Source organism: Urocampus carinirostris, chromosome 10 (assembly GCF_059441175.1).
Source record: "Urocampus carinirostris isolate Australia breed hairy pipefish chromosome 10, RoL_Ucar_1.0, whole genome shotgun sequence".
NCBI lineage: Eukaryota > Metazoa > Chordata > Actinopteri > Syngnathiformes > Syngnathidae > Urocampus > Urocampus carinirostris.
In genome coordinates, this window is record NC_142358.1 from 23,551,651 (window position 1) to 23,578,648 (window position 26,998).

Here is a 26,998-nt window from a genome sequence, read left to right on the forward strand (position 1 = left end):
GTCTGCCAAAACAATATTTTTTTAAAGGGGGCATAACTTACAAATAGTGCTTTATTGTGGTTTTCTATTAATCATAATCAGGGTTGGGTAGGGTTACTTTAACTGGATTACTTTCAATTACTTTTGGATTACTCCAATACCAAATATGCTAATAAATGACAAAAGAAACTAATTATGAATAAAATTACTAAATTTTGTGCAGGCTTGGGGAGTAACGGAATAGATGGAACGGCAAAAATGATGTTGGCAAGCTGTTTGGATTTATTTTCATTTTGTTTCTGTCGCATTTTATGTTAGTTTTGCCGGAGATCAAAGAGATCAAAGCCAGGAGAGAAAGCTTACCACGTGTTGTGAGTCATAATTTTATTCATCTCTCATCTCATCTCATTAGGCGTACCGCTTATCCTCATTAGGGTCACGGGGGGGCTGGAGCCCATCCCAGCCATCTCCGGGCAGTGGGCAGGGGACACCCTGAGCTGGTTGCCAGCCAGTCGCAGGGCACACAGGGACAGACAGCTCATTCGCTCATTCACACCTAGGCATATTTATTTTATTTTGTCTTTTATTAGCATATTTGGTATTGGAGTAATCCAAAAGTAATTAAAAGTAATCAAGTTAAAGTAACCCTACCCAACCCTGATCATAATGCACCTCTGGCATATCTATAACCAGACATGATATTAAAAAAATCAATCTAAGATAGGAGTCAAGTCATAGCCCTTGATCACAAGGGCTGCACACACCGCAGATTATTGCAAACTACAGACTATTATTACACCATCCCCTGATCTAAAACCTACATGAGGGAAAGGAAAAACTCAAAAACTTTAACATGAGGAAAATGAAGAAATCTTGAGAAGGGATAGCACATTTTCTCTCTCTTCATTTATCTATTTATTTATTTCTCTTAATTTTCCCAAAAGTCTCAAAAAACAGCACACAGGCCAAATGCAACCCTCGGGATGAGAGGTTGAGGCCTGTGCCCTAATATGGGCGTTTGATAAAAGTGCAGCCCACGTCAATTATAGATGAATTTATTACCAGACGTCAACCTCCTTTGCCTCTGGCAAAGCTATGACACTGCTATGGAAACTTCCGATATGGAGGGCCTTTCAAGGTCGTGATGGGCAAAATTGTTTCTTTTAGAAAATTGAATTACTAGAAATAGTTCTTTCAGTCCAAACAGTGGTGGGCCATGATGGCCTGTAAGACCTTTTCTGCTGGCCTAAAAACTATCCGAATTATGTGATCCATATTTTGTCAATCAATACCTATTAAATAATTCCAAATTGTCTGTCAGCCTCCTTCCATTGTTTCTCCTTGGTTACATCGCTTCTATGTGTGTGCTTTCCTTTTCGACCAATCACATTTCAGCTCTAAGGGTCATAAATCTACCAGTACACCTTGCCCAAAACTTCTGAAGGCCCTGGCCCAAAAAAATCAGTCTTTGAGAAAGCTGTTAGTTTAGCCAGATTCCGAGTTGGCATCTCAAAACGTCACCAGTGTCACAAGCTATGACCAGCTAGGAGGCAGTAATCCAAGTGGGCAAAGGTTTTGTCTGCCACTTTCAGCCAAGAGACAAGATTTCAATCACAAGCCTATCTGATCAGAATTCTAGGCTTTTCCAGGTTCACTTATTAAAGGTCTCTTTGGCGTTCTTGCACCTTCAGTTCTAAATATTTTAAACATATCACTCTCCTCAGGTGTAGTTCCAGCGGCTTTTAAGTCCGCCGTCATTAAACCCACACTGAAACGACCCAACCTTGATCCAGAAAACATATGTAATTATAGACCTGTGTCAAACCTACCGTTTCTTTCTAAAATACTTGAAAAAGTAGTGGCACAGCAGCTGAATGATTTCATGTCCGAGAACAATCTCTTTGAATCAATGCAATCAGGATTCAGGGCTAACCACTCTACTGAGACAGCTCTGATTAAGGTAACCAATGATCTCCTACGGGCAATGGACTCTGGCGCATCATCACTTTTGCTGCTGCTGGACCTTAGTGCTGCATTTGACACAGTGGACCATAATATCTTGCTATAACGGTTGGAAAAATGGAGTGGTCTCTCAGGAAACGTCCTCTTATGGTTCAGATCCTACCTCTCAGATAGGACACACTGCGTTAAATATGGCGAATTGACATCTGAGCCTTTAGTGTTACTTGTGGTGTTCCGCAGGGTTCAGTGCTTGGCCCCCTTCTCTTCAGCATTTATATGCTTCCACTAGGTGATATTATTCACAAGTATAATATCAGTTTCCATTGCTATGCAGATGACACTCAACTCTATCTCCCGATGGAGGAATCTGCCACACTAAACTGTGGAAATTTGGAGGCCTGCCTAATTGAGATAAAAGAGTGGATGTCACTCAATTTCCTGCGTCTTAACTCTGAAAAGACTGAAATGTTAGTTATTGGTCCATCTAAGTCCCGTGAATTATTCTCTAAAACCGCTGTGAACATAGACAATTGCCACATCACACAGAGCGACTCACTTAAAAATTTAGGTGTTATTTTCGACCTCGATCTGTCCTTTCAAACACATGTGAAGAAAATGACTAGAACCGCTTTCTTCCATCTCCGATACATTGCTAAAATTCGTCCTATACTTTCTCAGTCAGATGCGGAAATCATGATTCACGTGTTTGTTACCTCCCGTCTCGATTACTGTAATGCACTACTTTCCGGTCTTCCGATGACCAGACTCAAGAGTCTTCAGCTGGTACAAAATTCCGCAGCGAGGCTTTTAACAAGGACAAAAAAGTACGATCACATCACCCCAATTTTGGCTAACCTGCATTGGCTCCCTGTTAGCCTAAGATGCGATTTTAAGGTTCTCCTATTACTATACAAAATCATACATGGACTTTTCCCCTCGTATCTTTCAGATCTGATTTCCCCCTATGTCCCGGCCCGAAGCCTTCGTTCCGAGAGCGCCGGTCTCCTGGTGATCCCAAGAGCCAAGAAGTGTTCCGCTGGTTCGAGAGCGTTCTCCATCCGGGCACCGGTGTTGTGGAATGCTCTTCCCCCTGAGATCCGATCTGCAACCTCAGTGGAAATGTTTAAATCTAAGCTTAAAACTCACTTCTACTCTATAGCATACGAATAACCTAAACTTCTTATGTGTAATAACTTGTGAAGCCCTTTGAGACTCTTTGTGTTTAAGGGCTATACAAATAAAAATGACTTGACTTGACTTGATTGTTACATTCAGGTCAGGCCAAGCATCTCTCTTGCTAACTATTCTTTTTGTATCCACTCGTAATTGTTCATTGTCTCTGTTTATCCCGTTTTGTTTGACTTTGATTTAGTTACAAAAGACAGGCTTTCTGTGACGTGCATCCATGTGGTGCAGGAAGTGTTGCCCTTACAAGCCAGATTGTTAAGGGATCTGTGAACGGTGTGAAACCAAATATAAATTCGTTTAAAAAAATACACAATTGCTTATTTTTGTGTTTCCGTAGTTGGCTTATGCATTTTTCCTACAGACAGCAATAACATTGTAAATTAATTGGGGATGTACCAATGTAACACAGGCGATTTTTGTTGGCTGCTTGAATGTCCAATAAAATGAAAAGACGAAACGAACCTCATCCCGGCATCCACCTCCTCCACTTCGCTTTCTTTGTCATACGTTTTCATCAGACTGGCACAGGAACTAGAATTATCGAACATTGGGAATTCTCCGGACAGCTTAAAAGTTGGGAAAAAATATAAATCCAAATTAAGATTCAGAAAATGTAAACTTAATTTCAGTAGGCTATTCATTTTTGTTGTTTTAAAAACCCAGGCTTCCCATACCAGAATGGTTTGACCCAGTCAGTAATTTAAATCAACAAAGCATAACCAGTCAACCATTTTAGAATTACGGTATTTAAAATGAATCCTCTTTTTAGTTTTTCTTTTTAATCACAACTTTTTAAGAAAACTTGTTGTTGATAATTATTATGTATTATACGTCTATATACCAGTTGTCTTATTCTTTATTACATTTTTTTACATTTTTCTTTGTATATTTAAGAATACAGTAGTTAGAGCTCACAGTACAAGTACAGATCTAAAAATTATTATATATTTGAGAATAGCAATGCACACTCAGGTCAATTTGTGCTGTATAGGGTTAATGGGAGAGCTGTTATATTGTGAGTACATAACAAGAAAAGTTGAGATGAACTGCCATATTATGCCTTATCCTCCGGAACAAAGAGCTGTATACAATACCATGGAAAAAATGTACATTTTATTTGTGTAGATTGGATAATTGAGCTTTGTAGCACATTGGCAATTTCCCAAACCTGTTTGGTTTTCTAAAGCGGGTCAAAGTATCTGCCTTGGATAAACAACTAATGAAAAGAGGCCATTTGACAGCGTTGATTTAATTTTGTTCCCGACTGCTAGTACTCAACTTTATAGTTAATATCAATGGTAGAGTCGTGCTCTTCTGTGACTTGGACGCACTAATTCCTCAATTTAAAATAGAAGCATGCTGATTTTTGATAATTTTTATAACATTTGAATACATTTTGTTGTGTTCTTAATAAACAATGCATCGTAAAAACCATAAACTGTGAATTAATAAAAATAAATGTAGCTCATTCAAAATTATCATATTGATCATTTTTTTTCATAGAGTGACTATTTGATATGGTCTTGAAAATATGAGGTAATTGCAATCGATGCACTCAGGTTTCCTAACATTGTTTCCTTCTAAACACAAAATTAAAAAAATCTACATTGTGATAATAGAGAGATCCCTCGCTACTTTGCGCTTCGGTTAGCACTGCTTCATGGATTTTTAATTGAACTGTCTTTATTGTCATGTATATCAATGTTTCGGGCAGCACGGCGGCGCAGTGGTTAGCGCATGTGCGGCACAGTTCATGTCTTGGGAACCTCCTGCGTGGGTTAAAATCCAGCTCCAGATTTCCTGTGCAGAGTTTGTGTGTTCTCCCCGTGCTTGCGTGGGTTTCCTCCGGGCACTCCGGTTTCCTCCCACATTCCAAAGACATTTATGTCAGGTTAATTGGCCGGTCCAAATTGGCCCTAGGTGTGAATGAGCGAGCGAGTTGTCTGTCCCTGTGTGCCCTGCGATTGGCTGGCAACCAGTTCAGGGTGTCCCCTGCCCACTGACGGATGATTGCTGGGATGGGCTTCAGCGCCCCCACGACCCTACTGAGGATAAGCGGTGTAGCTAATGAGATGAGATGAGATATCAACGTTTCGTGCATTGTGTTCTGAGCAGGCATCAAATGCTATCACAGGGTCAGGTTAGAGATGTCTTTGTGTTTTGGGTGGCCATGACTCTGTGCGTGACTGTGATAGGATGTGATAGGATGGTGTTTGCTGTCGATGTGTCCACCCCCTTCCCGAAACAAACTACGGAGCACGGCTACAGTTGAAAGGGAATTAATCAATTAAAATGGACACCGAGGAAAGTAAGAGCGCAAAGAAATGCTGATCACCAGCGTGTGCTCTGCGGGTTGGGGTTTTTTTTTTCGGGTCCGGGCAGAGACCGAGGCAGTGGCGGGAGAGAAGGTAATAGCAACACTACAGGTCTGGTCTACTACTATGGCTAGGTTACCAACTCTATTAAGCCACCTCTGACATGCCTGTATGTCACCAACACCTGATTTACTACCCATGAAATGGATGGCCTGGAGCTGAAACTCTTGGGAAATCACTACATTCGGAACGGTTGTATTTTAATCACTGCGGAGACCTGGCTCAATTCTGCTGACCAGCCACTCTCTAAATCGCTTTCTTGCACTGAAAGAAGCAGCCCTCCAATTTCGTTGTACTTTTGTATAATGACAACAAAGACCATTCATTCAACTGCAATTTTGTTTTCTGTGTTTTTATTTGTAGATCAATAGTTGTTATTTTGATACAGCTGTATGATCTCAGTCGGTAAGTACGTCATCGAAGGTTGGGGGCTTTTATGAATGTGTGAAACTACTTGGTGGATTTTCGCTACTTCGGTGGGCTCTCCCCATTACCTGCGATAAACAAGGGATTACTGTAAAGACTTATATACAATCATACATTTTTTAAATTATATTTACAACTCACAGAAATCTCATTTGAACATTGCTGGAATTGAAGGTTACACATTTCATCTATTTCGAGAGAACCAGAGTACCATGTGAGTTTTGGATGAGTCTTCATGTACCTGTAGAGGTTCAACACTTTTGTCCCCAAAATGAGCCATATCAATAACGTCGAACTTTGGCATGTCTTCTGCTTGATCGCCACTCCCGGTGCCTGTAGATACCTGCGATGAATGCGGTCCCAAATGCAAACATTAACACTTGAACGTACAGTAAGTCACACATGCAAACCACTAGCAATTGCACTACTTAACTCCAAGCAAGCCACAATTTGATGTAATTCAATATATTTAATAGAGTGAGTGCAAATAGTAAATGTACAAAAAGTATTTAACCTCATTTCAATTCTTAGTGGTGAGGAGAGTATTCCGGTTTTACTGCACCTCTTTTTCCGAGGTGAAGGCATCATCTTCATCAAACGTGAGCTGTGTCAAGGATGTCGCTTCGTAATTCTTGCTGGCAATTATGCTCAAGAATCCACTGAGGAAACGTTCCTAAAAAGCAAGATCCACATAGTTACCTTTGACGAGAAAAGCTCACAAGGATTCAACAGTGGATCACGATTTAACTGAACAGGTTAATTAAATTAAGGCTTGAAATGTATTCATTGCATTTTCTTAGTGAACTTATCCCAAATCTGGGATATAAACATATTATTCAGATTAATTCGAATTATTATAAAAGTTATCAAAATGAAAAAGTAAAACTTTGTTTGAGCTCCGTGACTGAACAAGCTGTGTCCAGTTGAATTTCAGAAAATAACTGAATAATGTACTATAGCTGGTATTTACTGTGTGTTACTTTATTCTGTATGATTTTATTCTGGATTATAAAGAACATGCAATTAAAACTATAGTAAGAGCTACTGTATTTTTTCATAACCGTTATTCCTATCATACAATTACAGTATATATCATGGCAATGATTGGTCGGTGGAAACATGCCACTGACCAAAATCGCAAAGCATTGAATGCAATGGGAATTGAACCCAGGTTAAGAGTACTGAAACCTAACCACGAAACCACTAGTGATAAGGATGATAGAGAAAAGGGCATTAGATTTTATCTGCTCATCACACCATTTTACTTGGTGCCGGAGACAAATGTTGAAGGATGGAGAAAACAGAAAGTCTTCCTGAAAAATATAAACACAAAAAAAACACGATGAGGGAAACAACACTGGTGTATCTGATGATGAATCAGACTTTGTTTTCTTCATTCATCATTAGTCTCTGGTACCATATAGAAAGTGTTATATTAAAACAATATCAAATAACCTTTGATATTTTTTTGTTTTTATGTTGCAGCACTCTCAATGCCACGACTTGGGTTTGATTCCCGTTGCATGCAATGTTTTGTGACTTAAGTCATACTGTATGCATTTCCAGATTTGTCTAACAGTATTTTGCAGTATATAAGACCCCCATTTAAATTTCTACCAATTTAGGGTTTTTAGGTGCGTCTTATAGTCCAGAAAATGTGGTATATTCTACTACAGCAGTATTACCGATAATCAGAATGCTGTGTTTAGTGTAAGAACATATTTGGCTCGACTTCTGTTTTGCTTAGGTGGATCTGTGCCAACCTTTTTTAATATAGTTAGCACATTTGCCTAACACCAGAAAAGTCCCAGGTTCAAAACCTGGTGGAAACATGTGGGCCTGGAGAGAAAGAGGGTCCACCAGGCTGTACTTGCCCAAAACACACCACCGGAAATGGTGCGCCTACAACCCGTGTGGTTTAGGGATCCAACCAACTATCAATGTACTGGGTTTATTAATACAGAATTTTTAGCTGCATTCTTTAGAAAGAAAATTACAATATTTATATTTAGTTTAAAGGTTTCCAGATCCAAGTAAGGAGCCCAGCTTAGTGTCATTTTTCACAATTGACCAAGACCGGGGGTCGGCAACATGCAGGTCAGGAGCCATATGTGGCTCTTTAGCGCTGCCAGGCGGCTCCCTAGCGCTCTTCCAAAAATGTTTACACGTTGAATAAGATTGGGGAGGAAAATATTTTTCTTTTAATATAGTTTATGTAGGAAGATAAACATGACACAAACACATTTACCATTTTCCAGTGCTAGAAAAATGTGTGGAATAGATATTACATTTCAACAAGGACCTGGTGCGAGTTAACGAGCGAAAAGCTAAACTCCTATGCAATGCTCCTCTGCTTTACTCTCTACTGTCCCGTGTGGCCCAAACCACCCCACTTTTAAAGGTGAAGCGTCGTTGCTGTGATGCAATCTCTGGAGATTTTTTTTTACAAATTACCTGGTTTTTTTTGTTCACTGTGTTTTGTGTATTGTTACCTAATGCTAAACCCATTGCACTGTGGTCATCCTGAAAGGGGAATTAACGCTTGTGAGGACCCTGTTCAAGGTTTTTTTTTTTCATTTTCCTGATGTTGAGGTTTCTAAGTTTTTCCTTGCCCGCATGTTAATTTAAGATCAGGGAATAGTGTAATTGTAACCTGTGCAGTCCTTTGAGACATTTTGTGATTAAGGGCGTCAAAAATAAATGTGAGTTGACTTAATCACCAGCAGAGAAAGCTGCTGTTTTCAACAAATCGGCCATGGAGCCCAAAAGTATAGAGATAAATATAACTGAGGAGAACAGAGGAGTCAATGTTTTATTATTTGCATTGATTGACAATGCGGAAGGATTGCCTGAACGTTTGCTCTGTAGAGAGTAGTTATCAAATAACAAAAAGATTAATGTTGAAAGCGCTTTCCAGAGACTTTGCGGCAGAGTACCCAGTTGGAAGTGAGAGAAAAAGGGTGATTGGATCACTTCGAAAGAAATTAGATGAGTGCGAAAATAGATTCAATAAGTGAATTGAATCTCCAAACTGCACTACTGCTGCGGGTTTTGGTGCAACCCAGGAGATAATAAAGCGGTGAAAAACATTCACAGATGGTGACTACATGAATGAGTCAGTCATCAAAATATCAGAACATCTATTTGTAGAAAATTAAGAAAGTGAAGGAAAAGGCCGTGACAATGGCAAGCACATCACCACAGCAAAATCACGGATATCAAGCGCCTGAATACTTAATTGCCTGACCAGAGTCGTGTGATGTGGTGGATTTCTTTATTGCATTTCTTTAAATTTGCCGAAGCAATGAAACGTACTGGGATACATTATCATTGAAAGGAAGTTAAACCTGAGGTGTATGCTACAAAAGAGTAGTCACGTGGGGCATCATTCTCCACAGGATGCGTTGGATCCAGTAGAGTCATTTTGATAAGAGGATAACATGACTAATACGGATACATACATGCGTTGCATTCATTATAAGGCTTATAAAAGGCTTTTAATTTTTTTGCAGCTTCAAACAAATTTGTTTTTTTTGTTTTTTGGGTCCAATATGGCTCTTTCAACATTTTAGGTAGCCTACCTCTGACCCACATAAACGATTTTTAAAAGTCACTTACCGTGTGTTCGTTCCCAGCTTCTACATCCTCCCTCCCATCCAGTGGGCTTATGGAGCCTCCAACAGTAGCAGAGCGTTGAATACGTTCACGTTCCTGCGCCACCAGTTGACGATACTGCGCTTTGCAGGGGTGTTCTTCAGTTGACGTCTGCAAGTACTGGTTGTGAAATATCAGGTTCCCACTCTCATCTTGGCTGTAGGGATAAAGTCAGTTACTTTACAGTCAAAAAGGAACCCATTGTTAGGAAAAAAAAAACTACATTGTCACAATGACTACTATACACTGCGCACTTTAAGGCACATCAAATTATACAGCGCACCCCCGATTAAGTTTTTGTCAGACGTCTTTCATATATAAGGCGCAGTGGACTATAGTATAAAGGCACATGGAATTCAAACAACTCTAAGAGGTACCTTATTGCTTCACATTTTATACGCTTACGATATGCAACCGCTAGCAAAAAGTATGGAATCGCTAGTCTTGAGTGAGTCCCCACTTGGCATTTTATTCTGTAGAAGAAATTCAGATCACAAACATGAAACAATCGTAAGGTAATTCCAAAGTGCAGCATAATGGCATTCAGAAACACTAAAAGAAATTAAGAAAAAACATTGCAATGGTCAATAAATGTTACTTTTGTAGCGAAAGTGCTGGGAAATAAATATTGAATCACGAAATTTTGAGGAACAAAAACTGGTGCATTTTGAGTAGAATATAAGGACACACCTAGTCAATTTCCTTTCCTTAATTGGGCACCTGGTTTAGATTAAGGCCGCTTGTTTGTCAGCAGTTAAAAACAGTGGAAATATTACCCCTTGGAGGGCTGCTGGACTAAGAGGACTGAATCATGGCTCCAACAAGAGATGTCTCTTGAGACCAAAGACAGGATCGTCAAACTTCCTGAAGAAGGTAACTCTATTCGTATGGTTGCCAAAGATATGGGCTGTTCAATCCGCTGTATCATAGATTTGGACCAAGTAAAAAGACAAACAACTAAATGCCATGAGTTGAGAACAGAAAATGCACAACAAGACAAATTAGGAGAAAATGGGAGGAAGTTGGAGTCAATGTATTTAACAGAACTGTGCAAAATCACCTAAAGGAAATGGGATTTTCATAAAGTAAAGCTAAAAGGAAACCACCTTTGACACTTAAACACTAAAGGACAAGACTGCAGTCAAGAACTGTGGATGACTGGATGAAGGTTATCTTCAGTGATGAGTCTCGAATCTGCACAGGATAAGGTATTGATATTGGAACATTTGTTTGGTGCCGTTCTGGTGAGGTTTACAAAAAGGACTACCTAAAGAAAACAAAAATTCCCACAGTCCGAATAATATGGGGGTGCAGGCAAAGGCACCGGGGAGATGGCTGTGGTCAAATCTGCAATGAAAGCATAAGTTTACATTGACTTTTTGGACAGCTTTCTTATTCCCTCAATTGATAAACTCTTTTTCCAAGATGAAAATCCAACATTCCACAGAGCAAAAACTGTAAAAGCATTCCTTGACAAAACATGCATCCAGTCAATTCCATGGCCTGCAAATAGCCCAGATCTCAACCCAATTGAAAAGATTGTCAACAGCAAGACTCCGACCTTTGAAGATGATCTGGCAACTGCAATCAAAGAGAGTTGGCACCAGAATTATGAAGAATAGTTTGTCACTCAAGTCCATGCCTCAGACTCAAAAATGCCAACGGTGGTGCAACTAAATAATAGTGATATGTTTTGATTGTTGTTCTTTGTCTGTCTTTCATGATTCCATATATTTATTTTCCTCAGAATAGAGTGATTCCATATATTTTGCCCTGTGCTTGGTCTGTAAAAGTAGCATTTCTATTAGTGTTTCTGAATGCCAAGGAGTTGGATTTTTGAAAAATGTATTATTTCTTTCATGCTTTCGGTTTGTTCTACAGAATAAAATGTCAGAGTGAATACTGGTCCAAGACTGATGATTCCATACTTTTGGATAGGGGTTGTAAATTAGTCCAATGATCCGTCGAAAAAGTAACCGACCAAATTAAAAAATCATTGTTTGCAAATTGAATCAAACCCAGGTCGCAGCAGAGAGGGTACCAAAACTTTACCTCTAGACCACTAGTAATACAGACGACTGGTTAAAGAGCACATCACCTCCAGTCTCCCCTCCTCATTCGACCCCTTTCAGTTTGCCTACAGGACAAACCGCTCCACCAGGGATGCCATCTCCTCTGCGCTTCACCTGAGCCTGACACATCTAGAGGAGAAGAACACCCATGTGCGGATGCTGTTCCTGGACTTCAGTTCAGCATTCAACACCATCATTCCACAACATCTGGTAGACAAAATGAGACTCCTGGGTTTCAACACCCCCCTGCGGAACTGGCTGCTGGACTTCCTCTGTGACAGACCCCAATCAGTGCGGATAGGTCAGAACAGTTCAGATGTCATCTACCTCAGCACGGGCTCCCCCCAAGGCTGCGTCCTAAGCCCCTTGCTGTTCACCTTGATGACACACGACTGCGTCCCTAGGTTCGCCACAAACCACATCGTGAAGTATGCTGACGACACAACAGTGGTGGGCCTCATCAGGGATGACAACGACCTGGCCTACAGAGAGGAGGTGGAGCAGTTGGTGGGCTGGTGCAGGGACAACAGCCTGGTCCTGAATGTTGACAAAACTAAAGAGATCATTGTCGACTTTAGGAAAAACCAGCCCAACCATGCCCCAATTTGCATCGACAACAAGGCTGTGGAGGTTGTCAGCAGTATCAGGTTCCTAGGGGTGCACATTACAAACAAACTCACCTGGTCCGTGAACACTGCATCACTGGTTAAGAGGGCACAGCAGCGCCTGTACTTCCTACGGAGGATGAGGAGAGCCCACCTGCCCCCACCCTCCCTCATCACATTCTACAGGGGCACCATAGAGAGTATCCTGACCAGCTGTATCTCTGTGTGGTGTGGAGGCTGCAGCGCTACCGACTGGGGTAGTGTGAGGAGGGTAACGAGGACAGCAGAGAAAATAATCGGGACTACACTTCCCTCCATTCAGGACATTGGCCAGAAGCGCTGCCTATCCCATGCTAAGAACATTACCGGGGACCCCTCTCACCCCCATCATGGACTGTTCACTCTGCTAGCCTCTGGGAAGAGGTACTGCAGTGTGCGGTGCAGGACCACCAGGCTCCGCAATAGTCTAGTCCCCCTGGCCATTAGACTGTTAAATGGTCAATCTAACATATAGTTAACTTAAATCTAAACGGCTGCTAATCCGACTTTTTGCACTACTGGCAGTTTTTTATAGCTTGCCACTCCTTGCACATTGCTCTCTGCACTATTGTAATTACAGCGTTATTGTTACAGTGTTAATGTTACTGTGTACCTGACTTGTTAACCTGACTGCCCATTTTGCACATCTGGTTAGCTACTCTTCTTGCACTATCGGCACTATGGTAAAATACTATACGTAGCCAAAATACAATACAACTTATTTATATCTGTACATTCAAGGAAACTGTGGGGGTCAGATGCATCGACATTTCGTTCTGTATACACGTGTAGTAGAATGACAATAAAGTAGATCTGAATCTGAATCTGAATCTGAATCTGACAAACATAGAAGCACTCAATTTTCTCAATATCACACTGCCAGAAACAAATGTTAGAGAATGGAGAGAAAGTCATCCGGAAGATATAAAGATAAGCATGACGATGGTAACAACTCTGGTGTATCTCATGATAAATCATACTTATTGAAATGAAAAGCATGTGCCTTTGCTCAAAGAAATTTTAGGAACACTGAAATATAGACAAATAAACTGTTTAGTCACATACTTCTCAACCCATCCTGGAGGCAGACGGGCAAATATCGCCTCCCTTGCCAGACACAAAAGCTCGGGCTCCTTGTGCGGATCAATTCCTATGTCCTTTGCGTAAGCCTTGATTTCTGGAGGAAAATAATGAGAATTATATTGCCATTATGTGTTTGAATAAAGAGAAATGGAGGATCTTTATGCAGTAATCCCTTTCTGTATCGTGTTTTTTTTTTAAGGTTTTGATACTTTGCAGATTTTCTTGGCTAAAAAGTTGCGCCGCCCCTTATATGCCTGTCGACGAAAGACAATAAACAAAAGAATACTCCTAGCAAGAAAAGGACTTTTCTGCCAAAATGGACTAAATCATATTCCTGGTTACGCTATGAGGAGGATGATAATGGATTGAACCTTGAGAAGGCATTACAACTGTGGCAGGACAGCAAACCACAAAGAAAATATGAACTGCAAAATCAGAAGTGATAACTTGCATTGTATTACCAATGAATAAAATGAATCAGGTATCTATCTATCTATCTATCTATCAATTAACTGTGATGATTAAAACTGCATGAATATATAGATTAATATTTCAGCAATATTATTTTGTATAATGTACAATATTGTAAATGGAAAAATTTGAAGTGATAACTGCTTTGTATTACCAATTAACTGTGATGATTAAAACTGAATGAAAATATAGATTAATATAATTATTCCAGCAATATTATTTTGCATAATGTACAATATTGTTGTGAACTGAAAAAAATGAAGTGATAACTGATTTGTATTACCAATAAACTGTGTTGATTAAAACTGAATGAATATATGGATTTGTATTATATATTTGTCGCCGATTTACAATTTCAACCCCGATAACACTAAATTTTGGGGACCCATAGATCTCTGTTGGGACCCATAAACTTTTGAGCATGCGAGTCCCGGCACCCATCACTTTTCAGAGGTAAAATGAACACTGTATATATATAAAATGAACACTGTATATATATATATATATATATATATATATATATATATATATATATATATATATATATATATAAGTATATATATCCATCCATTATCTGCACTGCTTATCCTCAGTAGGGCCGTGGGGGTGCTGCAGCCCATCCCAGCTATATTCGGCAGTGGGCAGGGGACACCCTGAACTGGTTGCCAGCCAGTCGCAGGGCACACATGGACAGACGACACTCGCTCATTCACACGTAGGGACAATTTGGACCGGCCAATTAACCTGAAATGCATGTTTTTGGTAATGTGGGAGTAAACCGGAGTGCCCGTAGGAAACCCACGGAAGCACGGGGAGAACATGCAAACTCCACACAGGAAGGCTGGTAGCTGGATTTAAACCCATGACCTCCGAACTGTTCTGCCATATAATATATATATATATATATTGCCCTGCGATTGGCTGGCAACCAGTTCAGGGTGTCCACTGCCCGATTATTGCTGGGACCCTACTGAGGATAAGCGGTGTAGCAGCTAATGAGATGAGGTACATTATATATATATATATATATATATATATATATATATATATATATATATATATATATATATATAAAGAGAGAGAGAAAGAGAAAGAGAGAGAGAGAGAGAGAGAGAGAGATATGTATATATATATATATATATATATATATATTACTGCCATAACTTAGTTGTTATGCCACTCTTGTCCCTGGTATCCCTTCCTGTAACTGCTCTCAAGGCCAATGTGCAAATAAATGGTTGTTGCAGGAAACTTCAATATTGATTAATTCCAACGTGCATTTCAATTGTAACTTAGAAAATCCAAACGTGTGATTTGCTAAATCATTCCAGTTCACAATTAAAATGAGAAGTCAGGCCAAAGCTTTTTAATTTAATTTTGTTTCTGTTTTAGCCGTCGTGCCCAGTCAAACCATGGCATTCTGATAAATATTACAGTGGTATAATGGCCAACCCGCTCCTCAAGAGCCACATGTCCTGCATGTTTTGGAAGTTTCTCCACTCCATCACAGGTGATGCCAATTCTAGGCTTGTTGGTAAGCTTCGTGAGATTGAAATAATTTGCATTGGAGCAGAGAAACTCCAAACACATGCATTAGGCTCTCGAGGACCGGGTTGGCCACCCCTGGTGTAATACATACAATAAGAGCCTTTAGTGTCACATTGTTTCCAAGACCGCCTTTTATTCAATTCAGTAATGCCTTGCAATTGGTTGCCTTTATTTTTTTTCTGAACATGCTTTTTAACACTTGTGAAAGATATTTACCAAATTTAAAGATAAATACACACATTTGAGCTAGCTCTATGGCATTTTGAGTTTTTCAATGGAGATTCAGTGATTTTGAAAAAGGTACTCATATTACTGTAATTCTGAATGTTTCAAAACCAATTTGATAAAATAGACTATTTATTAAAAAATATATAGAATGATATGTAAGACGTAAATGTAGACGTCTGCAAGCGTAGTAAAAAATAAATACATAAAAGTACAATTGGATAAGCCTACATTACAAAATCATTCAATAAATCAGACAATCATTTAAACTTTTTTCCTCATAGCCTGATCAAGATTCAGAAGGGCCCGCCCCGGAAAAGCCTGATCCCCTCAGCCATTTCTCTTCTAATCAACAGGCCCATCCAATAATTCTGCCCTTATTGTCCCACAGTCATTTACTGTATGTTCGTCATCCTGCTGTTTTTGTAATGTAATGCTTGTTGTTCTACACGAGGATAGATTCGGAAGTGAATTTCCCTAACTGGACAAATAAATTAAATCTAAATCTTGGAGCTAGCCCTTTAGTTTATTTTTTTACAACCCAATGGGGCCTGTGTCTCAAAAATTGTCCCTAGTCCTGATCTGAAGTGAAGTGGATCTTGTCCTTAATCAATACAGTGGTGCAATATAACAGCAAGATTAGTTTTAAAAATGGCATTTGACGGTACCTAAGTCATGCGTATTAAAAAAAATCCTTTCTAAAGTATAGTACTTTTATTTGTTAAACTTACGCTTGAGCCTGTAAGATGGGTTTGTTTGGTTTCAGTGTATAATAGTTTCTCTTTTGCAGGTTTCGACAATCGCAGGAACTTTTGGGGGGCAAGGCAACCTCTGCAAAAAAGAGGTATTACTGTACTAATTTTCTTACCTTCTTCAGATCGGTTGGATTCTTCCAAGCAATTCTCCGAGACAGACATAGCTGCAGCTGATCACTCTCAAAAATGCCTATACTCATTAAAAAGAATTCAAATTTAGAGAAGTTGTAACAAGATAGATAGGAATAAGTGACTTAAATAAGTGTGATTGTAACTAAAGGCATCCACGATAAAATCACAGTTCCCGGATTCCTTAACCGCCTGGGTCGTCAGGGCACCACTGAGGACTCAACTCTGGACAACTTTCTCCTCTGTTGACGGTTCCTGGCCTGAGTTTGGGTCATTGCAAAGTTGGCATTATAAACTGGAAATGAAGATCAGGGCCATAGAGATCCAAGCTACGGAACAGGTTTTAAAAAAATACTCAGTCGGCATTTCTGGATTATAACAACTCTGACGTCATTAGCATATTCGTCACACACGTCGTCAAACAAGGGACATACGTGTTTCAATCAAACATTTTGGGGAAATTTTAAAAGCAACGTGAAGATCGGGAGAATGGATCCACGCTAACAAAATGTTCTACTTAATTTAAGAAGTGTTTTTTTTAACAGGCAGTGTATAAAAAGTTTGTCGAGTCACTTCGGAGTATGACGTCACCTTCTGAATTCCGTCACACCGAATTGCATCATGGACTTCTCGATTTTTCCTCCTGTTGTTTATTATTTTTATTTTATTTTATTTTTATCAAACATTGCATCAAACCTCATATTGTTGGAATATGATATAATGAAATTGTGAATGTATTTAATTGCTGTTAAAAGTGTCGATAAAAACTCATATTGTTGGGATATGATACAATAAAATTGTGAATGTGTTTAATTGCTGTTAAAAATGTCGACAAAAATTGTTCAAACGTCATATTGTTAGATATAACGAAATTGTGAATATGCTTAATTGCTGTTAAAAGTGTCTAGAAAAATTGTTCAAACCTCACATTGTTCAAAAAAAAATCATTATAAACAAAATTGGCACAAAACAAGTAAAAAATACAAAGTTGAAAAATTTTATGGAAACTATAAGTGCTGCAGAAGTACATATAAAAATAAAGTAAAAAGAAATAATCATTTTGACACGTTGAAATCAAAACAGTATTTTTGTAGTTGTATTCCTGTCGTATTTTTGAAGTATTTCCACAGTATTGTTTCTGTAACATTTTTAGCAGTGTTTCCGTAGTAGTATTTCTTTAGTATTTTTATTGTGGTACTTTTGCAGTATTGTAACTGTAGTTGTGTGTTTGTTTTATTTCTTTAGTTTTATATTTGTAAAATTATTGTAGTTATTTTTATAGTATATTTTAGTAGTTTTGTATTATAATTTAATCGTAGAAGTGTTTTTGAAGGGTTTTTTTTAGAATCTAAGCAAAACAATATATCAAGTCCGTTTCTAAGCACTAAATAAGATATTTCGTTTTTTTAATTGTATTTTTTTCGTAGACGCACAGAACAATAGGCACAGCGCTGGCACGAGAAAAAAAACTACCTTTTTTTTCTTGGTGGTACTTTATGAACTATTGTTTATATTTTTCTCATTATTTTTCCCAATGTATGTGTTGCAGGCATGGTTTAAAACGCATGTGGTCAGTGGGCCGTAGTTGTCCCGCCCCTGCAATATAGCGCCATCTAGAGCTCAAATATCAGTGTCCCTTTTTTGAACAGTGCAACATTACAAACAAAAATAGCACGAAAAAGACAACAACACAAAGTTAACAAATTTAAAGGATACGCTAAAATCTGCAGAAGTACATGGATATATATATATAAGCACGGCGGCGCAGTGGTTAGCGCTTGTGCGGCACAGTTCATGCCATGGGAACCTGTCGTGGGTTCAAATCCAGCTCCAGACTTCCTGTGCGGAGTTTGTATGTTTTCCTCCGGGCACTCCGGTTTCCTCCCGCGTTCCAAAAACATGCATTTCAGGTGAATTGGCCGGTCCAAATTGTCCCTAGGTGTGAATGTGCGAGCGACTTGTCTGTCCCTGAGTGCCCTGCTATTGGCTGGCAACCAGTTCAGGGTGTCCCCTGCCCGGAGATGGCTGGGATGGGCTCCAGCCCCCCCGCGACCCTAATGAGGATAAGCGGTACGGCTAATGTGATGTGATTATATGTGTATATATGTATATTTGTGTATATGTATGTATGTATGTGTATATATATGTATATGTATGTATGTATATATATATATATATATATATATATATATATATATATATATATATATATGGATATATATATATATATATATATATGGATATATATATATATATATATGGATATATATATATATATATATATGTACACAGTCAGCATATATATATATATATATATATATATATATATATATATATATATATATATATATATATATAGGTATATAGGTATATATTATATACAGATGTAACCCAGAAAACACTAATTTATTGACAAAACTTTGAAAAATGGGTTTACATTTAATAAATCTATAATAATAAATCTAAACAAAGGTTCACTGTAATCTGCCGCTTTTTGCTCATATAGGGGAATCTTAGTTACTCATCTGATCACCGGGAGAAAGCAAAGAAACTAAACAATGGCATTTTTGCAAAGATAGAGTAGGACAATTTTCTGTCTCATGCGCTACGGCACACTGGTTGAAAACAAAAACAAAACACTAGTGTGAGGGATGGTCAGGGTGTGTTTGACCTCCTGGAGTATTCCATCCATTTATCCAGTAGGGTCGTGGGTGTGCTGGAGCCCATCCCAGCCATCTTCGGGCAGTGGGCAGGGGACACCCTGAACTGGTTGCCAGCCAGCTGCAGGGCACACAGAGACTGATAACTCACTTGCTCATTTACACCAGCCAATTAACCTGACATGCATGTTTTTGGAATGTGGGAGGAAACTGGAATGCCCGGAAGAAACCCACGCAGGCATGGGGAGAACATGCAAACTCCACACAGGAAGGTTCGATCTCATGACCTCAGAACTGTGCCGCACATGCGCAAACCACTGCACCGCCGTGCTGCCCATCTCCTGGAGTATTTATTCAACAAAATGTTTAAACCAAAATTCTAGTGTGCATGCTTGTTTTTGATATACAACAAGAATATTATCAGGCAATACAAGTAGGCATTGCATTTAATATTTTAATGATTGGACTTTTATTCATTCATTAAAAAAAAAAAATCAACAATAAATATGTATGGTCAATTTCCTTCACACCCTTCTCTCTGCCACTGAATGCTTTATTTCTACTGCAATGCATGTTTGATATTATGTACGGCCTTTATTTTACTTTTTTCCAAAATCATGTTATTTTAAATTTACTCAAGTTTTTTTTATATCTGTCTTAATACTGTCGATACATTCTATGGCCACTACGAGACACTACATCCCCATAAATTTACTGCTAGTGGAGTTGTCTGGCCTCATTGACCTGGTTGAATAAAATAACTAACTGCAAAGTACATACATTTAATTTAGCTAGATTTCTGATAACGCAAAAGGAATAATCTGTTTATATTATTAGGAATTGGAATCTGATTTACCAAACAACTATTTTTTAATGGTCGTCTTTCACAGATGGGGAGTACTCACCACATATGAACATATTTTCAAACTAAGTCCAGAAATTATTGAAATACTTTGAAAAAATTGGTTTCTAATTTAAAAAAACAAAAGGCTAATACTTTGAAGGAATAGCTTTACATCCAATTCTAATGGCTTCCCTAAAATTCACCTAAACAAATGACATGCTTTATAAATTGTAATTGGTATTTTTAGTTGTAAAATGCCAACTAGCCATCGTTGCACGCACTCATAGGTGCTCCTCGAAATAGCCTATTATCTGACGATTCGATAAAAAAATTTGGGGCAGGCTTCAGTGGTTAAAAAAAATGAATGGACTTTATTTTGTGTTGTTTGATTGAGCTAACGGTGGTTTACTCATATGTTTGTTTTTTGATTCGGGTAGTTTGCCTTCTTGGGTAATCGGGTGAATAACCTTCTCTTGGGCAACTGGAGTTTTCGACACCCACTGTCCTTGACTCTGAAATGATTCACCAAATTGTGTGTACAATATATGAGTTCCTGCGACTCTCCTGAGGATGAGCGGTGCAGAAAATGGATGGATGGATGGATGGATGGGGTGATATATATTTATATATATATATAAGAGTAGGATACACACATATTTACTGATAGATTGTGTGATCCAGTCACACGGACATGTCTCAAGTAACCCAACCATTAGATCTCAATAGATTGGAGGTGTGCAGATCGATCTTAATACTGTCATTGTCGTTACTAAGCAATTATTAGGATCGAATCGATACTCTTGTCCTGTGGTCAATACTTTGCTCTCCTACCAATGTCCTCCGGCAGACCTTCTGTCTGTCACCCAGCGCCCTCAGCCACTCACAAGTGTATGACTGAGTGCGTGACTGATAGGCAAACCTTTGCACCTCTTCCTACCTGGCCTGGTTTTGCATCTTGCAAACATGAAGCACTGAGCTGTCTAGATGTTTTTCTTTAATCAGCTACAGAAAAGGATATTGTCAGGTGTAATTTGTATGTTTTTTTTCTCATTTATTTTTCCCTTTCGAACATGTTGCAACAAAAATAACCAATGGAACACATCACCTAAAAAAGAAAGGGACGATCGGTTGAAGCCAAAGGCTTATAAGAGATCCCTCCCCAAAATAAACATTTGATGCTTCTTCTATAAATCAAATAAATATATCTCACATAATTATAACAATCATTTGTCAATTCATTAAAAATATCAAAATAGCTGTTTGAATCACAATATATAGTGATTTACAATTTCTTATATATTTTTTTTCTTTTTCCATCCGTCTCTTCCGTTCTCTCTAACAACAATAGAATGTGTAGCGATATCATTTGGAAGTAGAGAAGAAGAAATTCCGAAGCAAATGTAAGAAGCGTATTTTCTCGCGAGATTTCAGAAAACTAATTTGTGTGGTAAAGTGGTCTGTTACTGTTGCAACACCACAAGTTTACATAAAATCATGAAAAAAGCTCACCCTGCAGAAAGTATTGAGCTGCAACCGAAAATACAATCATAAATATGTTCCTCACTATGGCAACACAGCCAAAGAGAGACAATTGACTCTTTATTTGCAATACTGATTTTATTTTCAAAATATTCTGCAATGGAAGGTGTTTTAGTTGTCTCGTTGACATTGTTATACCGTATTTGTATTTTGGTTAGATTGCTGCATTTTTAGTTTGACTGTTTTGGGATTTTAGAATTATCATTTGTTAAAATATTTTTAAAGTTTGCAATCTGGTTATTTTAATAAACACATGAAACATTTTTTTGAGGATAACATTTTTGTGCAGTATTTATCAAAATAATAAACTAACTTGAGAGGAGAGGGTTTCAAGTATTCCATAATCATAACATATCGAAGATAAAAGTATCAGTATAGGATCAGGATCGATCGATACTAACCTGTATTTACTTGTATCGGATCGACACAAAAAATCTCAGTATCCCCTACTTCTGTTACAAAACAATCCGCAGGGTTTAGTACTTGGCCCACTTCTTTTCGGCATTTACATGCTTCCATTAGGTGATATTATTCGCAAGTATAATGTCAGTTTCCATTGCTACACAGATAACACTCAACTATATCTTCCGACGGATGAATCTGCCACACTAAACTGTGGAAATTTGGAGGCCTGCCTCTCTGAGATAAAATAATGGATTTCAATCAACTTCTTGCACCTTAACTCTGAAAAGACCGAAATGTTAGTTATTGTCCACTTAAATGCCATGACTTGTTCTCTAAAACTGTTCCGAACATTGACAAATGTAATATGACCCAGAGTGACTCAGTCAAAAGTTTAGGTGTCATGTTTGAACCCAATCTGTCCTTTCAAACACACGTTAAGACTATTACTAGAACAGGTTTTTTTCCATCTTCGCAACATTGCTAAAATTTGCCCTATGCTGTCTCAGTCCAATGCGGAGATTATAATTCATGCATTTGTTACCTCCCGTCTCGATCACTGGAATGCACTACTCTCCGGTCTCCCGAAGTCCAAAATCAAGAGCCTCCAGCTGGTACAAAATGCTGCAGCGAGGTTTTTAACTAAGACAAGAAAGTTTGATCACATTACCCCGATTTAAGCTAACCTGCATTGGCTCCCTGTTAGCTAAGATGTGATTTTAAGGTTCTGTTAGTAGAATACAAAATCATGCATGGACTTGCTCCCTCATATCTTTCACATTTAATTTTGCCCTATGTTCCGGTCCGGAGCCTTCTCTATGAAAATGCTGGTCTACTAGTGATCCCAAGAGCCAAGAAGAGATCCGCATGTTTGAGAGCTTTCTCCATTCGGGTCCCAGTTCTGTGGAATGCTCTTCCCCCTGAGATACGATCTGCATCCTCAGTGGAAATGCTTAAATCTAAGCTTGAAACACACTTCCATTCTATAGCATATGGATAACCTAGACGTTATTTTGACAATATCCGTGTATTATTTGTTATTGCAACATCCATTGCAGCCTGGTCATCCTGGAAGGGGGATTGCCTCATGTGCAGTCCCTTTTCACGGTGTCTTCATTTTCCTCATGTTGAGGTTTTTTTCCTTGACCTCATGAAGGTTTTAAATCAGGGGATGGTGTAATAATGGTCTGTGGTTTGCAATAATCTGTGGTCTGTGCAGCCCTTTGAGACTCTTTGTGATTAAGGGCATCACAAATAAACATGACTTAATGTCGAAATGAAGTCCTGAAGAATGAATATTATTCGGCAGTAACTCGTTTTTGCTGAATAATATTCAATGGACACAGATAATTGCATAATTAATAGCTTTTTATTTTTCCTTTATTCTATAGGTGTCAAACTCACGGCCCACGGGCCACATCCTGCATGATACACAATTATATCTGGCCTGTAGAATCTTTCTTTAAACATGTACTAATGGCCAGGCTCTATGAAAAGCTTACAAATATCAAACTACACATCCCACAATTCTGCGCTTCAGCTGCCGCCACAATACTTGCCAAAGACTTTCCCGCATAAATCGAGTTAGCTGTAACCTGACGAGCCCAGCCACTTTTAAAACTATCGACCGACAAACAACACCTCGGCCAGTTGAAAAACAGGAGCAACAAATGCATTAATAGTGAGTCTTTAGTGTCAGGAAGTGGAGATGTAAAGCCTGGGCATGACTTTCTTTCTATTACGATGTAACAGAAGTCTAAACGGAGAAAAGCAGGGTGACTTTTCTGTTGCTGTGATTTACGGGGATGCTAAACCCTCACAATGGCTGAAAAAAAAGTGATTCAGAAAACAGTGCCTTTCAAAACCAAAGAGAGGCTGAATAGTTTTCACTGACAGTGGTGGGAAACCTTAGCGTCTTCTTTGAGGAGCTAATGTGGCTAATGAGCTAATTAAGGGATTTAATGTAAAAAGACAAAACATCAGAATAAGCTGAAATACCTGAATACTGAGCAGAAGATACAGAGAGTTGAATAGATTAAGAAGAATATGAGGATACACAAAATCCCATAGTGAAAAGCACAAAATTTATATTTAATTTTTTTCAATTTTTGAATTTCTATAGTTGTATAAGCGATATTTTCACGGAGAGCAAAGTTTAAGTTATTTAATGTTTGACTTTGTTCTGGAATAAAATTCCTGTTTACTTTTAACTCATATTTATGTTTAAAGCAGATATTTTTGGTGTAAAGCACAAATGGAATTTATATGTCTCAGGAGGTAGAGCGCTCGTCTTGGGATCAAGGGACCCCAGTTCGAATCCCGGCTCCTCCGTGTTACATGTCGAAGTGTCCTTGGGTAAGACACTGAACCCCTAATGCCCCCAATAAGCAGGTTAACGCCTTACATGGCTGCACGGCCGCTATTGGGAAATGTGAAGCACATTGTAAAGCACTTTGGGAAGTCTTCATTGACTTGAAAAGCGCTATATAAATGTAGATCATTTTATTTCATAGTTTTTTTTTTTTTTAAACTAATTAGTGCAAAGGGCACCCAGTTTAATAAGAATTTCTTCCCTCGTGATTAATGATAGCTGGTATTTGTTTGTACAGCAATGTCTTAAGAAGCAATATTGAATTTCAGGTTAACGCCATACATGGCTGCACGGCCGCTATTGGGAAATGTGAAGCACACTGTAAAGCGCTTTGGGAAGTCTTGACTTGAAAAGCGCTATATAAATGCAGATCATTTTATTTAATTTCATCATGTTTTATTTTTCCTTTCTGCTTTAAAATCATACTTGTGTTTTTATTTTAACAAAAAGAGCTTTAGTGTATTCAATGAATATTTATCCTGTTTGGCTTGCGATTAAAGGTGTTTGAGTTTTGGCCCTCTGTGCAAATGGGTTTGAGACCCTTCCTTTATTTGAAAATGTTGGTCTGTGAATGGTCAATAGAGGGCAGCTGATACTTTTATCGGTCACTGTCGCGGGGACCAATACTATAAAAAGGAGGTGATATCAGCATCTGGTATATTTACTTTCCCATCCCTACTTTTAATGAAACAGTTTAATCTGCACAGTGTGACGGTTATGTCTTCAGCATGATCTTATAGGTAAACGACTACTGTTCTGTTAGTTTCGCTACTGCTTTAGTCTCACAACAGTTGAAACAAAATACCATTCTGTTTTTATACTTCTGTTTTTAAACCTATCAGTAGTCATTGTTCTAGTTGGCCAGCCCATTTAGGTTTATTGTTTCATTATTTGATTAATGAACACTAATCGCTTCCAACACGGTGGTTGGGATTCTTCCTTGTGTCCTAGATTTTAACATTCATAACAAGAGTACTGGTATTTTACAATAAAAACAACATAACATTGACATAAATCATTCAAAATATTGAAAGGAGGGCACCCATGCCAGCCTTTTTATGTTAGCGTATGTTAATATTTGGCAATGATTTAATTAATTAATTGATCAATTAATTCATATGCCTTCTAGTGGCAATTTAATAACCTAGAGCATGAAAATAATTGTATATTGCTATGAGATGAATTCAATATTTTAGAAAATATTTTAAAGGGATGTCTGTTTTTTTTTTTTTTAAATGTCAGTTTTTTTATAGATATGCTTTTTATGTTACCATGTTGATAGTAATATCAGTATGTGTTATCTGTATTTTTAACCACTCAAGATTTAGGTATCGGTATGGGTATAAGCCAGAAAAATACACTTAATCCCTTAACAGAAGCATTGCAATAAATGTGTAAATGAAAAAAATTCCCACTTACAAGTTACAACTAAGATGAACTTCGGGATGGAAACAAAATACCTGGAATCATGCACACCCCCAAACATTCATTTGGCATATTCCTTGAAAGTAGACCGTGTCAGCTATAATCAAAAAATAATACTCACCTCTAAACTCACAGCAGATTATTCGAATGTCAAATTCCTTTATTACACTAATCAACTGCAATATTTTAATTATTTCCACAGTGTTAATTCATCATAATGATGCACGGGCTGTATCAAATGTCCCTCCATTAATTGATAATTATAAGTTTTAATGACAAGGTGCTGTGCTAAAAAATCACAATGTTTATTATTGTGTCTAGAATGAGTATGGACATTTTTAGTCCAGAAAATGACAGTATAATACATCTAGATGGAACAATATAATTTGTATAAATACAGTGTTCCCCGTGCAGCACGGCGGCGCAGTGGTTAGCGCTTGTGCGGCACAGTTCATGTCATGGGAACCTCCTGCGTGGATTCAAATCCAGCTCCAGACTTCCTGTGCAGAGTTTGTATGTTCTCCCCGTGCTTGCGTGGGTTTCCTCCGGGAACTCCGGTTTCCTCCCACGTTCCAAAAACATGCATTTCAGGTGAATTGGCCGGTCCAAATTGTCCCTAGGAGTGAATGAGCGAATGAGTTGTCTGTCCCTGTGTGCCCTGCGATTGGCTGGCAACCAGTTGAGGGTGTCCCCTGCCCACTGCCCGAAGATGGCTGGGATGTAGCCAGTATTTCTGAAATCAAATAAACAAAATCAAGCTTACATCTCCATGAAAAGTCCAAAAAGGAAAAGATAAAACAAACACAAAAATATCGGAGAAAGGAATTATTGGAGTTAGTTTCTTTTATTGCTTGAAGGAGCACTGTGTATTTAGTGCATCTTAGTGTTTAAAAAACACAACTTTTTTCTTCAAAAAACAAGAAAAAACTTCTTTTGAACGACAATATAAATGTGTTCTTTTTAAATACAAGAATTCAAGAAATGGTCATCTGTTTTACATTATATGAGCCTTACCTACAGGGAACTGACATGATTGTCGACCAAAAAAAACCCTAAAAATTAAATGGGAAAGTTGGGACAAAAGAATTAAAAGACAATTGTAAGAAGCTTATTACTTTTGAGTGTCTGTAATTTGTATTCTTCCTTGTGCTTTGTAGCACTTGTTGTCGGTTGCACAACAAGACGAAGTGACATCTAGTAGGTAAAATATACACATTGTTCCTTTAATCTGAATCCAGTTTTCTTC

The 26,998-nt window shown here is 38.3% G+C and overlaps 1 protein-coding gene across 4 annotated transcripts in view; it reads right to left on the minus strand.

Annotated features, from left to right (window-relative positions):
• cep164 (centrosomal protein 164) overlaps nucleotides 1-17,043 on the minus strand; it is a 36,372-nt gene extending 19,329 nt beyond the window's left edge. For 2 of the 4 annotated variants that reach the window (XM_088346198.1, XM_088346197.1), the window contains exons 1-6: nucleotides 16,496-17,043; nucleotides 13,366-13,477; nucleotides 9,549-9,741; nucleotides 6,493-6,603; nucleotides 6,172-6,273; nucleotides 3,592-3,695 (exon numbers count right to left, since the gene is read on the minus strand). In XM_088346198.1, the coding sequence (XP_088202324.1) occupies nucleotides 3,592-3,695; nucleotides 6,172-6,273; nucleotides 6,493-6,603; nucleotides 9,549-9,741; nucleotides 13,366-13,477; nucleotides 16,496-16,544 (671 nt within the window). In that variant the 5' untranslated portion in view covers nucleotides 16,545-17,043. Of the gene's footprint in view, nucleotides 1-3,591; nucleotides 3,696-6,171; nucleotides 6,274-6,444; nucleotides 6,604-9,548; nucleotides 9,742-13,365; nucleotides 13,478-16,495 lie in introns of those variants that run through there. The other 2 variants (XM_088346196.1, XM_088346199.1) reach the window with 2 other exon arrangements.
• Nucleotides 17,044-26,998: the final 9,955 nt, after the last annotated feature.